The 18,680-nt window shown below is 38.3% G+C and overlaps 1 protein-coding gene across 2 annotated transcripts in view; it reads right to left on the minus strand.

Moving 5' to 3' along the window:
* Positions 1-15,230, minus strand: part of LOC127433301 (roundabout homolog 2-like) — a 118,412-nt gene extending 103,182 nt beyond the window's left edge. For both annotated transcript variants that reach the window (XM_051685072.1, XM_051685071.1), the window contains exon 1: positions 14,564-15,230. In XM_051685072.1, the coding sequence (XP_051541032.1) occupies positions 14,564-14,627 (64 nt within the window). In that variant the 5' untranslated portion in view covers positions 14,628-15,230. The remainder of the gene's footprint in view (positions 1-14,563) is intronic.
* Positions 15,231-18,680: the final 3,450 nt, after the last annotated feature.

The following is an 18,680-nucleotide window of genomic DNA, read 5'->3' on the forward strand; positions in this document are numbered from 1 at the left end:
AATGCCTGAGCAAAAACATCATGTTATCGTGATAGCATGTCAAAGAAGTCTAGGCTAACTGAAAAACACAAACAACAACACATCTTTAATTTCAAAATCTATAACTTCAGTTATATACTATTATGTATAACTTATGGTTTAAAAGTCATTAAATGTTGTATTTACAAAGTTATATCAACATATATCATAAAACGATTTTAAAGGATTTCTACTCAGGCAGTGAATATAGTACCCATTAACAGGTCCCTCAGCCAATGGAATTGTTGTGATGTCAGAGGGAGACCCGATTTTCAGGAGGGACTCAATTTCTCAGGACACCATGTTGCGAACTGTTTATCTGGAAAAGTGACGATTCCGGCAAAAAAACACACATCATAATAAAAGCACGATTCAAAATAAAAGCTAGATGCCTGAAATTGAAGAAATTGTGACAGAAATATATTACAACTGTATTGTAAAAATGTAATATTCACTGTAATAATAATAATAATAATAATAATAATAATAATAACTAAGTAATATATCACAAATATGACTGCTGTTGAATAAAAGTTTTGAAAAAAAAAAGAAATTACATGTTGAAAAGTTCTATTTTCACTTTTTGTTAAAAGTTTTAAGAATAAATTGATTAGACACCATTTTGATGATTCAATTAAACTTTAAAACATGGAGTCCTGGAAAATAATAATAATAATAATAATAATAATAATAATAATAATAATAAAAAGGAAAACATGATTTGGGAAACAATAAAAACAGATTTCAATAGGGTGCTACTTAAAAAGATTTAAGCAATGCATCCTTGATTGAAAAACACGAAGAAAACTTGCAGTTCTTTTACTTTATTATTGGCATCGAAATGTAACTTTTTAAATAGGCTAAATGGGTGTGTTCGATAGCATATTATCATATTAACATATTTATGCTGTGGTACCGAAATTGGTATTGAGAACCGTAAAATTTCACTGGTATCGGTACCGACTACTGAAATTTTGGTACAGTGACAACGCTATCTTCATGCATCAGATCATCTGGCTACTCCATTTCTCTAAGATCCTTCTCACTTCACAAAATAAACAGCACTTCAAATGAACCTTTGGCTGGGCAGTGGCAACGTCCAGCATTAGGTATTGATCCCTCTATGGATTCCCGGGAGAGAACTTACAGGAAATGAGGAGGGAAATAAATGCGATTCTTTTGGCAGTTCGACCTGTTAGTGAGAATCTCTTCAAGTGCTGACCCTAAATCCTGCAATCTCAAACAACACTGAGCTCAGAGTTGCCTCGGGAGATCAGGCCATGAAACGTAAACAACCACCTAGTCACCCTGGTCTTGTCGAAGTAGCTAATTTCTTAAGTACGAGGACAACCTAAGCAGGCTGCAAAGAATCTAGCAAAAGGTTGAGGCATTGTAGTGCCTTTTGTGTTTCTCTGGGAATAGCTGGCTTTTTGTATTTCCAGCACAACATCAAGCCCAATTATGGTTCGTCAAGCACTGATGATGCACACAAAGACACAGACTGTCCACATATCTAGAAGAACTTATTGTGATGCTAATGATATTTGCGTTATGCGCACTGTGTTTGAGACAAACCGGCACATGGAAAACCGAAGTATACTTTGGCCTTTAACATGCATACATGCTGGATGAAGCAAGTTACAATTGCATTTTGGTTTGTTAGTCCAACGTCGCAAAAATCAACAAAAGCATTTATGTGACATTTTAAAAAGACGAATTATTGTGTAATTCCTAGTAAAATTTAAAAGTGTATGTAAATGTATTGACAGATCATTGCTCTGACACTTTCACCTTGGTTTACAGGGGTTCATTCAGATTCTACAGCCCAAGCCTCCATGAAGGCAGAACAATAACACCACAGTCTGTTTTCCCCTGACCTCCTGTAATTAAAACTCTCTGCGCCCAAGAAAAACACATCTGGAATACACGTCAATGGCATATTACATATCTCAAGGGGACGTTGACCTCTCCCATGGAGGAAGAAGTTGGGAATAAATTATAAATTGTGCATGGTGGCGACAGTGGTGCTTCAGTCCAGCTGCACTGTACTGTCTGGACCTCTTCAGTGCCCCGCTAATGGAAGTGGCCCAGTTGGGGCGACCAGCATACCACAACTGGTTGAGATAGCATCAGTTTCCTGGTCCTCCTTAGTGGTGCACCAGAAACCTCCATGTTCCGCTGGATTAATCTCCACAGAAACTCTCCCCGTATCCACTTTCCGCTTGACCCCAACACCCCATCGGTCAGGCCCACACAGAACCACACATTTTGTGGAAAGTGAAGTTTCATGGTGAGGAATCTAAAAGTAAAGCAGATCTAGATGTTTTGACAAAGACTGTTTCATAATCCTTCACTTTTTTCCACCAGCTATTCACAGTAGTCATTTTAAAAACCACAAGAAAGCTTTTAAAAGCTTCTCTCAGAGGGCTTCCCCAATACCTTAAGAGTGCCATTTTTCAGCTTCAGGTCAAATATCAGTAAAAGGGTAAAACAAAGTGGACGCTCACTTTGAAGTCATGGGCTTCTCATTAAAAATTATACAGCCGATTTAAAATTCTATCAACCCTCAATGGTTAGGGCTTTCAATGAAGAGCCAACCTGACTATTTATGAACTGAATCTTTGAAAGTCAAACAGACTGAGATGAAAAGGAGTAAGCCGTAGTCAGCACTGTATAGTCAGACTTCATGTTAAATACATGATCAGTGTAGACATGCATTGAATGAGATGCCAATGATTTAGCATATATTCAACATTTGTCTACTCCCAGCACAGCAAGAACTCTGCATATCTCCCCTGAGGTACAGGAGATAACATATCACATTCAGGATGTGTTCTTGTTGCACTGCTGGCTTGTGATTGCAAAAGGAAATGACCAAAATAAGGGGTATAAAACCCCTAGGCTTCCCTTAGCACTAGACATAACCTATGTATGTGAACTGGTGAAATACACAACTGAATCATTCACAATTTGTGATTCACACATTTAACAGGTTTAACATTTAAGTCAAGTGGTGCTTGTGAGATGGTGGGTGTTTTGCATAAGAATGACTCACTGAGGTTAGTCATGGACAAGTCTGCTCTTGGTTTGCGGCAGTAGTGTAGACTAGGGCATACGCAGGCATACGCCATATGCCCACCTATCTTTCTGAGGATTTTGCGTATGCCCACCTAAAATAAGTGATGATATGCATGGCCGCTAGAGCAACGAGTAAGCTTTTGTCCCGGAACTTTCAATTGACTAGTGAATTGTGTTTTTTTTTTTTTTTTTTTAGAATTGTACAGTGATTCTCTCTAAACGCACAGGGAGCAACGGTAGGCGGGAGCGAACTGATGGCAGAGACAAGACAGACAGCCCGACTAAGCTGATCCACCAATCAGAATGTTCATTTCAGACACGACTGAATAATTGCTAACCAATCATATTTCCATTTCAGTAATAGATGGGACATTTCCGTCTAATGCTGATGCATATGCGTCACTAGAGTAACCATAATTTGCACTATAAATTTATTTACTGTATATAAATATATATATACACACACACAGTATATATAGGCTATACATTTAAATTTAACTTATGCAATTAAACTTTGTGAAAATACATGATGTTATTGCACCCATGCTATTTTTTGATGCTCTTTGCAGATGCCGGCTAACTGTGTCCCGTAATTATATCAAATGTCTTTTTTTGTGCCTTTTTTTTCACTATACACAGAAAAGCACATTATAGTACACACCTAAAACAAATAACCATTAATTCTTATGTAGGCTATATATGGTAATACAAGATAACATGTTAATGTGAACATTACTACACTCATATGAGCTATACAATGCTTAACAGTTTATTGCATATTATGTATGTATTAGTTTATTAATTAGAGTGCTTATAAAGTAAGCAACATTAATAAGACCTATTAATTTAAATACATATTTAACATCAAGTTACCATAGCAGTGTACTGTACACCATGTCAGCAAGAAACTTACCCTGACATACATTTTGTAAGTTTATGTGGGACTATGATTACAACAGCCAATATTTTTTATGGAAAAATTATATTTCTTACACATTTTACATATGTACTGTATATAAATGGGAGGGGGGGCATTCACAGTATGCCCACCTCTTCAGACACTACTACACCATTGGTTTCTGGGGCTAAAAAACTGACATGCTGGGAGTGAAGAATTTCTAACTTAAAAAAAAAAAAAAAAAACTGACATGTTGGGAGTGAAGAATTTCTAACTTGAAAAAAAAAAAACTGACATGTTGGGAGTGAAGAATTTCTAACTTGAAAAAAAAAAAAACTGACATGTTGGGAGTGAAGAATTTCTAACTTGTAAAAAAAAAAAAAAAACTGACATGTTGGGAGTGAAGAATTTCTAACTTGAAAAAAAAAAAAATGACATGTTGGGAGTGAAGAATTTCTAACTTGGAAAAAAAAAAAAAACTGACATGTTGGGAGTGAAGAATTTCTAACTTGGAAAGCCACATGAGATAAAGGACTAATTAGTTGACTGTGTAGCAAAGTTTTGAATACAAATGCTGAAAAAATAAATTACATAACTTTAGTAGTTAAATTAATTACTAAATAAAGATTCCTCTACGTTTTAAGAATGTAATAGTAGTATGACAAATATCAAATATGCAGAGTACCACTGAGTTCTATAATTTGCTTGCAATAGAGTGCAACGACTTCCCAGTTATTGAAATCTAAACCTAATTAGCTTTGCATTTTTAAAATCTTAAATAATAGAGACTGAAAACACAAACACAACCCTGTCAGAATTCATTTTCAGTTTCCCTGGCACACAGGCTATAAATATTGAAACCTTGTCTTAACTGAATGGTACGGAGCCCCTTATAACTTATTTTCTGAAAAAGTTTTACGTTCCCTCTGCAAAACTTAGTTTTCAATAATTTTTGTGTTCCATCACAATTAAATTTTGCGTTGCCTCTTAATACTTCGCATTTCCTCACAATAGTTTGCATTCCCTCACAAAAAGTTTTGCGTTCCCTCACAATAGTTTGCATTCCCTCACAAAAATTTTGCATTCCCTCACAATAGTTTGCGTTCCCTCACATTAAGTTTTGCATTCCCTCACAACACTTCGCATTCCTTTGCAATACACTTTGCGTTCCTTTGCAATACGTTTTCTGTTCTGTTGCAATACGTTTTGCGTTCCCTTGCAATAGTTTACGTTCCCTCAAAATAGTTTGTTACCTCATGATAAGTTTTGTGTTCCATCACAATAAGTTTTGCATTCCATCAAAATAAGTTTTGCATTCCCTCGCAATAGTTTGCGTTCCCTTACAATAGTTTGTGTTACCTCACAATAGTTTGCCTTCCCTCAAAGAAAGTTTTGCATTCCGTTGCAATAAGCTTTGCGTTTTCTTGCAATAGTTTGCATTTCCTTACAATAGTTTGTGTTCCTTCACATTAGTTTGCATTCCCTTATGATAGTTTGTGTTCCCTCACAGTAAGTTTTGCATTCCGTTGCAATAATTTTGCGTTTTCTCGCAATAGTTTTTGTTCCCTCACAATAATTTGCATTCCTTCACAATTGCTTGTGTTCTTTCACAATTATTTTGGGCTCCCTCGCAATAGTTCATCCATCCCTTACAAAAAAAAAAAAAAAAAAAAAAAAAAACAAGGTTTACTACAGTAACTATAGTTCAACTATGGTATTTGTAGTAAAACCATCACCACAAAACCATCATTTTTGTTACAGTAACCATATTTTAACCATAGTATTAGTAGTAAAACCATAGTAATAATACAGAACAACCAGAACAATAATAACAATCATTCTGCTAAAAAAAAAAAAAAAAAAGATCAACATTGTTACAAAACTTTTACTATAGTAACACCATGGTTTTTAAAACCATTGTGAGGAAATGCAAAACTTATTGCGAGGGAACTCAAAAGTATTGTGAGAGTACACAAAATTATTGTGAGGGAATGCAAAACAATTTCAGAAAATAAACTCCCTTCCTTTCTTTTTTGTAGCATTGTAGGCAACTCTTGGAACAGTTTTGTTATCTTGGTAATACCATCACTAACCAGCATACACTTGGCTTAGCCTAAGCTGGTATTTTAAGTAGGAAAGGCATCCAATTCCTGCTGTAATAGAAATTATTTAGCATAGAATAGAGCTGATAATATCAAACCTTGCCATGCGTCTGTAAAGACAAGAACAACAGCTTGTTAACACTTCAATCGTTCCGACAGAAACAAAGACAAAGAATACTGACACCATGGAAAAACATTCACAGCATTCTTCGCATTGCAATCAAGGACCGATTTCAGCAAGGCCAAGCTGCGATTTAGATCTACACAGCCATTAAACAACAACCGTGCAAGTAATGTCCTTGTCTAATAACGCCTCTGAACTCAGCACCAAAACAATGACAGCAACTGTTATTTACTGCAACAACACACAGATCACGACTGATGAGGATAACTGGGAGCCTATAGGGCAAATAAGTTCAAATAAGTTGAACAGCATGCAAAGTGTGTAAACAGGCGCCAGAAGGATAGAACGAGAAAGAGTGTGTGTTAATGAAGGTAATCTAATAGCGATGCCCATGCAGATAGAGACTGAGTCATTAAATTGGTGCTCCTGATGAGAGTACACACACGGCCCCAGGCCCTTTTGTTTACAGAGTGCCAAACACACACATACACACACGCCGGGTCTGTTTGCATCAACTAGCAAACACTACAAATATAACAAAGACCAGAGGTCTCTGTTTTTCAAAGGAAAACACAATTTCCTCATGTAAACACTCAAAGCCCAAACCGGCTGTTTAGGAGTTTGAGTGAGTTGTTGGTCAGTGCGAGAGTGTGGTAATCTAGGCTCAACAGACCCTGATAATGAGCAGTCATACTGTGCAAAATAAACAGATGACTCGGATCAAGAAAAATTTCTTAATTCTAGGAGCAAAAGCTATTTTCAGAACATAGATTCGAACAAGTGGCTGAGAATTCATGCAGTGAAGTTGAACAGGCTAGGAATGCTACTGTACAAGACCTGTAGATAGTAGGAGTCTGGAAATGTAAAGTGGTATGCTGTCTTGGCACGCAGGTTTCCCCTGCAGTGCCCCACAGCTGCCCACAGCTTCTTTACACTCAGGGCATTCCTGCAGCTCTCACTGGCACACAGATCAACCACAGACCACTTAAACACTATCCGAAGTCCTCAACAAGCTTATCCCAATGGGTATATTTACATGTTTAAAGAATTGGGAAGTAGACTTGTATGCATGCTCCAAAATGAACACTCAACAAATGTGAGTAAAAATAAAAAGTACTTGCCAGTTGGACCATAATTTTATTAGGCTGGAAGTTGGTCAGGAGTGTAAGAACGATAGTCACTATTATGATGTGTGAGATTCAAATCACAACAACTTGCACGTCAGATTACAACTTTTACCTCAGTGGAAATTTTACAATCAGAGTTTTATCTAAGATGCCTGAAGCATATTTTCTAACTCCTTATGGTGACACATACATGTAATATTCCTTGGATTAAGCCACCCAAAACAAAAACAAAAAGAATACCATCGCAATATGTCAACGTTTTGTGACAGGTGCAGTTTCATCTCACATACAATCCACATGTATGGTATGTGTTTATCTGCAAAAAAAGAGATCTGTATATATAGTGAGTCTTCGCTCCAAAAAAAGAGGATTACTGTGATACCTTGCTGTTGGATTAGGAAAGCAACAAACAAATGCAGATAATGTATGTGTGTTTCAAAAGCTTAGCCTACAAAATAAATACCAACAAATCATGTAGAAAATGACATATTTAGTCTACGTTTCCTAATCTCAAATTCTGGTTTATACTGTAAATACATAATGCATACAGACAGACAGACCCAAACTGAACATGTTAACAAAAATTGATATTTCTCTTGCTGAAAGAATGCCCTCCTGCTTCCATCCACCCATGCACAGATTTACCAGGGGGCCAACCAACCAGACAATCCTCACATGTGCCCCAACAATTCGGGGGTCCCACTTTAAGTCAGTACATGTAAAAAGTATAGGCCATTGCTTTTTTATTTAAATGGATAGATGTATAGATATGAGAGCAATGGGTTCAGCAAGTCAGACTCAAACTCACATTACCAACATGAGCACCACAGCTCAATGTGTCAGAGCATGTGCGCTCACCGCCAGGCCATGGACCCCAACATTATGCACAACTTTTTACAGTGCAAATGGTGACAAGAATATTAGTGACAATTCATCAGAAGGCTCATTTGCAGCACAGATGAAGAAATTCACAGGAACATCCGAGAAGTTCTATGAACTGATAAAAACTTATTGGAGAGGGAAGAATCACTGTTTTGTCAATATTGAAGTGGTGAGAAATTTTCTGATTAAAGGTGCTGTAAGCAATTTTAGCCATTCTACTTCCACGTTACTGAGCCACTGAATTAGCCCCATCCCCTCTTTCCAAAACCCCACATTCCAACTATAACATTGTGCAGAAACGGTTGTTTAAAACAGCAGCAAAATAGCGCCCTCAACAGACAACTGTGTGGCAGGGAGGAGGGAGGAGTGTGGCAGGGAGGAGGGCGGGCTGGGTCGTGATGCTGCACACCTAGCCCCTAATCAGGCTAATCAAGCCCTGGAGAGGGATAAAGGTGACCTGAGGCGGCAGTTCCAGGGAGAGAGAGAGAGTTATGGGCAGCTGCCCGGCATGTGTTTGTCTTTTTGTTTAAGATTGTTATTAAACTATTATTTATATTGTTAAGCCGGTGCTCGCCTTCTTCCCGGGTTTCGGCACCAGTGCAATGAAGTTCAATGGAAAGGAGGAGGCAAGAACCGGCTTAACAATAGTCTAGAGCTGTCACAGAGACAGGTGAGATACAGCACTTATTTCAATAATATCTTTCAGGGACTAGGAAAACTTTTGCATACCTTTCCATGAAAAAAAATATTGGTTAGAGCACCTTTAAGGAGTAGCTACATTTCTTGACAGTGAGCCTGTTTACATGAACACCAATACACAGTTAACTCCCGGAAAATCAGCTTATTTAAAGGGATAGTTCACCCAAAAATGAATATTCCAGATGTGAATGACTTTCTTTCTTCTGCAGAACACAAACGAAGATTTTTAGAAGAGCATCTCAGCTCTGTAGGTCCATGCAATCGAATGGTGACCAGTCCTTTCAAGTTCCAAAAATCATATAAAGGCAGCATAAAAGTAATCCATATACTGTAAGTCCAGTAGTTAAATTCATATCTTCAGAAGCAATATGATACATGTGAATGAGAAACAGATCAATATTGAAGTCCTTTTCTTTTTTTTTTACTATAAATCTCCACTTTCACTTTCACTTTCGGTTGCTCGGTTTATTCTTAAATGGTTTGTGTCCGTATACAGGTAAATGAAAGCCATTTAATGTGTTTACATGACCACATACATTGTCGGTTTATTAATCCTAATCTGTGTAAGAAAAGCATGTAAACATGTTCAGTGAAGCTAAATATTGGGCCTTAGTCAGAGTCACTGCTTTAGTGGAAAGAGTAACTTATTATTGAGAGATATAGTTTATAGTCATTTGAAGAATGGACAGATAGAGTCAAGAGTGGGTTATGTTCCATCAACAATGAGTCGGGTGTCCTGATAATATGGCTCTTTAAACCTATTAATCATGAATCCCTTAAGTGTCAGGGTCTGAATGGTTTTGTGCTCAGAGGCCCAGGTTCTCTTAAAGGAATATTTTGGGTCCAATACAAGTTAATTTCAATTGACAACATTTGTGGCATAATGTTGATTACCACAAAATGTAATTTCAACTTGTCCATTGTTTATTTAAAATGGAAGTGAATGGAGCCAGTCCATACATTTTAAAATTCAAATACTTTTTAACAAAGTATAGCCTCAAGACGTAAAAATTATATTTATATTAATATGATTTCAGTGTGATAAAATTACTTAATGTATTACTTGAGCCATTAGCAAACTTAGGGGGGAATCCACTAAGAATGAATTGCAAACACGCACACAAATCGCTGCTGAACATGAAATTCCAATCTTGCAGGCCAATTCTGAATGCTATATAGCGGAGGATGTAGCAGACCAGCATTACCTGACACACTTTGGCAGGTCTGAACAGCATCCCTGTCTACTGTGATCCAGACACCTGAATCATCTTATTAACATGCCGAAAGTGCGCTTGACTACACCTTGCATCTGGATATACGCCAGGATATAACGCTCTTCTCCATCATTTGATCATTATTTGATGAATTACAGCTGATATTATAGATAGAAAATGTACAAAAACATGTGGTTAGTGAATAAGTTGCAGGTTTTTGTGCTGAAATATTTAGTGAACTACCCCTTAGTTATTAAGCTACCACCACTAAATTTGAAAAAGAAATTGCTGCAGACATGTGTTGAAGCTAAAAATATGCCAAAATACTCCCTTAACAGCCCCACTACTAGTGGTTTCCAGTTCAACACACTCAAGATGCTCCCTCATACTGTTTTGGTCCCTTCCGTCTGATTCTTTGTCTTGTGGTCACCACCACAGCCATTGGAACTAATTCGTAGGGCTATTGAACTGTCTTCATCTGAGGCTAGAGACCCAGGGTCTGACAGATTGATGCCAAAGCATTGTGCTGTGTCCCATTCAGTGCCACACCAGCCAGAGCTGATGTCTTTAGGGTTCAATTCAAACTTCCTGTCAGTGCTAGACTCATAAACCAGAACCTTATGTGCTCTTGGCTTCCCTACTTGACCAACTAAAACGGCCCTGTGCTCCCTCCACAAGAGGAGGTGATATGATACTGCTATTTTAGCATATTTTATTTTATTGTATGGCAAAAAGATGCGATGAAAATGAATGGTGACCAAGGCTAAAATTTGACCTCCTTTTGTGTTACATGGTGGAAATAATGTAATTTGAGGAATTAACTTTCCCTTTAAATGCTTTACATGGAACTTCTGAACATTTCTGTGGAGTTATTACTCATTCTTAAACAAGATCTCTGTTGCAACAACAAAAAGAGAGAGAGAAAGATGTTGCCGAGCTGTTTTGTCTCCCGGCAGGGATCCAGTAAAGAGCGTAAATGTGACGGGACAGAAATCAGACTGAGACATCAGACACACTCAGGAGATGCTGTGTTTATCTCCCCCTTATTGACAGCCTCTCGACAGCACAGTGTTTACACAGAGGAAACAGGGAGTAACTCAGTGTGAGTGTGTGTATGGAAGAAGCACACTTTTCTGAGTCACACCTCTCACACACACAAACATTCCTTGCTTCTGATCTGAGAAGCACCGACAGTTGAAGAGATGCAAGACATCAAAATAAGCTGTCATGCATTGAGGAAAACCCTAAATGATGCGCTTTATGCGAAAAGTCACAAAGCTTTTAAAACACTGCCAATCAAAAGTGTATACAGTATAGGGCATTATAATGGCTTTAGATCTCTTTGTGAATGCAATATGGAATTGTATTAATAAAAACATCCATAAAAAGGTAATGGTGTCTATTTTTGATAGAGACATTCTATCATTTCCAGTGAGGTTCATCTGGTTTAAAGAGTGTCATCACTGAGTGAGTCAAAGTGCTGATCTAAGGCCTGCTGTTGTTATATGCATGTTTGGGGACAATCCAGAAAAAAGCCAACAGCTGTTTGTGGCTGTTTAAAATGACTTCAAAAGAAGTTGAGCTAACACATGTCCTCCTCGAGGTACAAATACACAAATGCAACACAGACAAACAAGCTGCATCCCAGGCAAGATCAGGCACCTACAAATGACAAAGCTGAGGTCTTGGAGTGTAACTCAATATATTTTCTTTCAAAATCCCTTATCAGGTATGAGAAGGTGAGAGGAGCTGGCCGGCAAGCCCTCGGCACATACCTGCACTAGATTAAGTCAGCTCTTAGACAGGCGTGGGAAAAGAATGAAACAGTCCTCACCACTGATTGGCCTAATTTCAGCTTCTATACTGTGCTGCACAGTTAAACTGAACAAACCGAGACTCAAACCCAATCTTGTTTTGAGGATTTTGGGCCTGTTCAGATGCCGGTATGACTCAGGTCTTGATCTCACCGGATCTGCCCATGAAACAGTAGCAGATTGCAGTATTGACTACACATCTGAGACCGGTGACGACTATAGCTCTAGTCAAATAAAAGCTTGACGTGTCATTTTATGCCACGTCTGGTGGCTGTGTTTCCCTTGATTATATTGGGGAACAGATTTCAGAGCCAATGTTTACAACCCCATTCTGCAGGGCAGCAGAGCCAGCAATACCTCTGATCTACAGTGCATCCGGATAGTATTCACAGTGCTACACTTTTTCCACATATTGTTATGTTACAGCCTTATTCCAAAATGGATTAAATTCATTATTTTCCTCAAAATTCTACAAACAATACCCCATAATGACAACATGAAAGAAGTTTGTTTGAAATCTTTGCAAATGTATTAAAAATAAAAAACGAAAAAAAGTCACATGTACATAAGTATTCACAGCCTTTGCTCAATACTTTGTTGAAGCACCTTTGGCACCAATTACAGCCTCAAGTCTTTTTGAGTATGATGCTACAAGCTTGGCACACCTATTTTTGGGCAGTTTCTCCCATTCTTCTTTGCAGGACCTCTCAAGCTCCATCAGGTTGGATGGGGAGCGTCGGTGCACAGCCATTTTCAGATCTCTCCAGAGATGTTCAATCGGGTTCAAGTCTGGGCTCTGGCTGGGCCACTCAAGGACATTCACAGAGTTGTCCCGTAGCCACTCCTTTGTTATCTTGGCTGTGTGCTTAGTCGTTGTCCTGTTGGAAGATGAACCTTCGCCCCAGTCTGAGGTCCAGAGCACTCTGGAGCAGGTTTTCATCAAGGATGTCTCTGTACATTGCTGCATTCATCTTTCCTTCGATCCTGACTAGTCTCCCAGTTCCTGCCGCTGAAAAACATCCCCACAGCATGATGCTGCCACCACCATGCTTCACTGTAGGGATGGTATTGGCCAGGTGATGAGCGGTGCCTGGTTTCCTCCAGACATGACGCTTGCCATTCAGGCCAAAGAGTTCAATCTTTGTTTCATCAGACCAGAGAATTTTGTTTCTCATAGTCTGAGAGTCCTCCAGGCGGGCTGTCATGTGCCTTTTACTGAGGAGTGGCTTCCGTCTGGCCACTCTACCATACAGGCCTAATTGGTGGAGTGCTGCAGAGATGGTTGTTCTACTGGAAGGTTTTCCTCTCTCCACAGAGAAACGCTGGAGCTCTGTCAGAGTGACCATCGGGTTCTTGGTCACCTCCCTGACTAAGGCCCTTCTCCCCCGATCGCTCAGTTTGACTGGGCGGCCAGCTCTAGGAAGAGTCCTGGTGGTTCCAAACTTCTTCCATTTATGGATGATGGAGGCCACTGTGCTCATTGGGACCTTCAATGCTGCAGACATTTTTCTGTACCCTTCCCCAGATCTGTGCTTCTATACAATCCTGTCTCAGAGGTCTACAGACAATTTCTTGGACTTCATGGCTTGGTTTGTGCTCTGACATGCACTGTTAACTGTGGGACCTTATATAGACAAGTGTGTGCCTTTCCAAATCATGTCCAATCATCTGAATTTATCACAGGTGGACTTCAATCAAGTTGTAGAAACATCTCAAGGATGATCAGTGGAAACAGGATGCACCTGAGCTCAATTTTGAGTGTCATGGCAAAGGCTGTGAATACTTATGTACATGTGATTTTTTTCGTTTTTTATTTTTAATACATTTGCAAAGATTTCAAACAAACTTCTTTCACGTTGTCATTATGGGGTATTGTTTGTAGAATTTTGAGGAAAATAATGAATTTAATCCATTTTGGAATAAGGCTGTAACATAACAAAATGTGGAAAAAGTGAAGCGCTGTGAATACTTTCCGGATGCACTGTAAGCAGAATGAAATTCAAACTATGCAAGTTTGTAGCTAAATTGAAGAAAGACAGTTTGTTTAATGTGTTAATTAATTAATCATTTCTGCAAACAGATGTTATTGTGTATAAGAGTGTTGTTTTATAGACAAATGTAAGAGAATCCTCTTGAATTCAGGGGTTGATCTCCTAAAGTACATAAGTGCATTTATTGTAAAATGAGTCAACTGCTCAGTTTCATCCATATGTTCCAAGTGTAGTCTATAAACTAGGGGTTTAGGATTGAACACAAATGTAAAAGTATTCATAATAAAACATACAGCCTATAGTATGAGAGGTATGCCTCATAAAGACACAGGAGAGCCTGTATAATTCACTCAAGATTTTATTATAACTTACCTGAATATGCCTTCAACATATACTTATTGATTTACTGTTTTAAAACCCACTAATTCTTCTGCTGCATAGACAGAAAACCGAGCATTCTTTTACAACCTAAATAACAATAATCACTAACAGAATACCACTATCCATGAGGTAATACACATTATTTAGGTTAGACACATTTAGAAAACTGTTCGCAATGTTTTGCGTTTCCAATCTTCATATTGACATCGCATCGTTGTATTTTCCTCCAGCTTACCTTGAGACAAGCAGATGAGCGCAATCAAAATGAACAGCGCATCTAAAGCCCTGCGAAACTCCATCACCTTCTGATATAAAGTCACTTCTGTCGCCTTTCTCCAAACCTCCTGTATGTTCGTGAATTCAACCCAAAAAGCGCTACAATCCGGTTAAAGTGAGAGGAGACGCTTTTGAGCAGGCAGTCACATTGAAGAACTTTCAAAAATAAAGCCAACACATACAAAAACCTTTTTATTTACCCCTTGATGGGTAAAATCCTCCTCGCGTGCGCCCGCTGTGTTGCGCTCGAGCGCTGATCGTATGGATAAAGAGTCAATATCGCGGACAGATAGATGTGATGCTCACAGTCCGTCCCAGATACTCTTCTTACATCTTCCAAGGTTCGTTTCACTGGAAATATATTTCTTTAGTCGCTTTCGCTCTGTATGGAAAAAAGTATCCACTCTTTAATATCCCGTCCAGTTAATGATTTCCATCGCTCGCGCTGCCCCGCACTCTTACCTCTGCTGTGTGAATGAACAGATTTACTACTCGCGTCTACGGGCGACAGTCTCGTGGCTCAAGCCCACCCCCTGCCCACCTTCAGCAGTTACCCACAGTGGGGTAACTGCACTCTTAAAGCGCCAGTGGCTTGATTTCACACAGCACTGCATGCACAGATCGCTGTTAATAGTGAATCAATTCAATTTTGAGGCAGTTGCACGTGACCAAAACATCCTGTGTGTGCCACTTCTAACTGACCACTATTTTATTTTCTGGGAACAGCATGAGGGAAATCAACATTCTTTTCGAATTCAATTTGTTATTTCATTTTTTGTGTGCTTTGTTGGTATGACAAAACTGTACGTTTGCCAAAGCAGTGCAAAAAAATGAAGATTTAGGAATAATCACAATAGTGCAAATTGTGTAAGTACTATAATACTCATTAAATGAGCACAGTAGATCATTAAAGGAATAGTTCACCCAAAAATGAACATTCTGTCATAATTTGCACCCCCTCATGTTACAAACTCGTATGTTTTTCTTTATTCCGTGGAACACGAAATTAGATATTGTGAAGAATGTTCACACAGGGGTTGTCAAGGTCATACAAAAAAAAAGTATCATAAAAGTAGTCCATATGAGAAGTGCGCCATGATCTAGTCACACCAGGTTTGACATCAGTGACATTAAATGTCTTTGGTTCTTATGACCGTTTGTCACTGACATCAAATCTACATCTTAATGTGCCTTATTTGAATGTAGGCTACACGAGAGCTACAGTGAAGGGGAAGACTTCCAATGAATAATGATTTAAATTATCATATGGCTTCAGAAGAAAAAAGACTGTATGGACCACTAATATGATACTTTTAGAGTGCTTTTTTGTCATTCGTTGAGCTCAGTAGCCCCCATCCCCATTCACTTTCATTGGGCCTCATTCATGAAACACGAGCAGAACTCCTTTTTGTGTAAATCGTTTGTGAAGCTGTTCTGACGTTCTCGGATTCATGAAAGTTTTCGTATTTTCAAAACGTTGGTATGAACAAAATTTACACCTGCTCCCGACCACGTATATATATATATATATATATATATATATATATATATATATATATATATATATATATATATATATGCCCTCTAACATAACTGGTTGGACAGTTTCTTCAGTTGGTATGAGCTCTATAATTTAGGTTTCATAATTCTGTATAGGCATCGCTAAATCGAGTTCAGTTAATAACGTATGGTCAGTGCTGATGCTGTTAAACCCATAAATAAACAAATCGCGGGCAAGTGCGTACAAAATACAATGGGGGAAAAAATAGAAAAAGCCTGCATACTGGCATTGCTTGCAGATCTTTATTAGTTTACAGCATTTTGGTCAAAGAACAGAACCAGAGGAGGTTTATGGTGGTGGACATCCTTCTGCCATTTTTTACACTAAAGCTTCATGTAAAACCATTTTTATTAACCTCTTGGATTGTTTGATACAACAAATTCTTCCGATGACAGCAAAAACATCCGGTGACAGTAAGTTGCTTCCTTTTTTGAGATGTTATTGTGTTTGCTAAATCAAGATTTGAGATGTGAATGTACTTCATTCATAAAAACAATCTGGGGTGTACGCAGCGTTTGTGAATCCGGAGGAAAGTTTTCGGGAAGGTTTATTTTCTGTGTAAATTACGCCCAATTAACTCATATATTTACAAATGTTTTATGAATGAGGCCCATTCTATTGAAAACTGCAGTCAGACATTCAGAAAATAAGAATAAAATAAAATAACTCACTTGCCTATTGAAGAAAGTCTTATGGTTTTGTAACAACATGATGGTGTGTAAACAATGACATAATTTTCTTTTCTTTCTTTTTTCCTGGTTGAACTGTCTCTTTAACAACAATTATATTGATTTAGACAAAGGCCTGAGTTTAATCATTATAAAATTAAGGTCCTATAGGCCGTTAATTTCAGTATTCCTTTTCAATTTTGAATAAACAGATCTGTCTCCTAAAAGCAGTATCAATCAGCCCCCAAAGATTTAGGGCTCTAACCAAATCATAAATCACAGAAATGCCATTGTTTCAGGGGAATGACTAGATCAGAATTGAAAAGCAATATCAGAGGTATATCAGTGTGGTATGAGCCTCAGACAATGAGACATGACACAAGACCCTCTGTCAGCAGCAAGTAATGATGGTGGATGATACCGGTGGATTCAGCCCTGGAAAGTAACACAGAAGAATCACTAAACAGGGAGCAAAGGGCTGATTAGTATTCACAGCATTTCAGTCTTCCCATCCCTGGCATTTTCTCAGCTACAGTATAATGCCTCTACATTTGTTGAAACATCAGCCATTGCATTTCATGTTAATTTTGAGACAGAAGAAGTAAATGAATGCTGCCATTATTCAGGGGTTGTATTTATCCTAATTTTCCTAATGTAATATATTGTCTTTCAATATGTTCTCAGCAGAGGACAGTCCACGCCTGGTGTACGCAGGGAGTTTCTGCAGCGATTACCCTTAATATTGTCCTCTTGTATGATGCATGAGCAAGTTTAACTTAATTGCAAAAACTGATTAATTGAGCTTCAGCATGTAATTGAATAAAACATGATTCCTTTTTCTCTCTTATGACTGATTCAGCATGCGCCAACTACCGTAAAACATTAGCTGGACCTGCCAGGACGAGTGTGCAGTCTCTGAATTTAGCTGAATAATCGCATTAGGGCGAGAGTTATAGTGACATCATATCATCATGTCTTAATGATGCCATTAAGTAACAGTCACAGGAGTACAGCAAGAGTGGGAGCTCTGCGAGGGTTGGTAGAGATGACAAATTATCACTAGATTCATAAAAGCTAACAATGAGTCGCTCACTGTTTCCACAGTGAGAGCACAAACCTTCTTCGATTAAATTATATAATATCTGCTTGCTTTATTCACTGGAGAACTAAAACACAATGACTGCATGAGTGGGTTTTATTTCTTTCTTTGTTTTCTTTGTTTATTGATCCTTCCTTTTCATCAAAGAAGATAATCTTGTGCGATCCCTGCACAAGAGAAATCCACTAATTTCCACAGGCAACTGAAAGACATCATATACAGCCAATTCACAGGCTTTATCAATAAAAATGAACTTAACCCCTGAAATAAGGTGACCACAAAAACGGCTTGAAAATTTCTCAGTTAAGCCAGTCTGGGATAAAAATTGCACCTCAACATATCAGATATAATATCAGTGTTCAGCAATCAACGGTGACAGCAGAAAACGTTCTGATAACGCTATAGCACTATAAGTAATTAGCCCATCCGTCATACAGCCGCTTGAGTCTGTGCCAGTGAAATGTGATTTATTACACTGATCAGCCGCACCATGAACACCTGTCAACTCGCAATGAACAGAGGCCAAGTCATCTGACAATGTGAATCTAAAATTCAGCGCAACTCAAAAAGCGAAAACACACGTGTGATATATTTAAATGTTTAAAGATAATCAAGACACATGAACACAAAATGGTGATTAGAAAATACCTTACCCTAACTAACCCTTACCCTAACCTAACCCTTACCCTAACCCTAAAGACCACATATAATAAAAATGACAAATCCTACTGTAGTTTTCTTTTTAAGC

The sequence above is a fragment of the Myxocyprinus asiaticus genome, chromosome 43 (assembly GCF_019703515.2).
Source record: "Myxocyprinus asiaticus isolate MX2 ecotype Aquarium Trade chromosome 43, UBuf_Myxa_2, whole genome shotgun sequence".
NCBI classification, from domain to species: Eukaryota; Metazoa; Chordata; class Actinopteri; order Cypriniformes; family Catostomidae; genus Myxocyprinus; species Myxocyprinus asiaticus.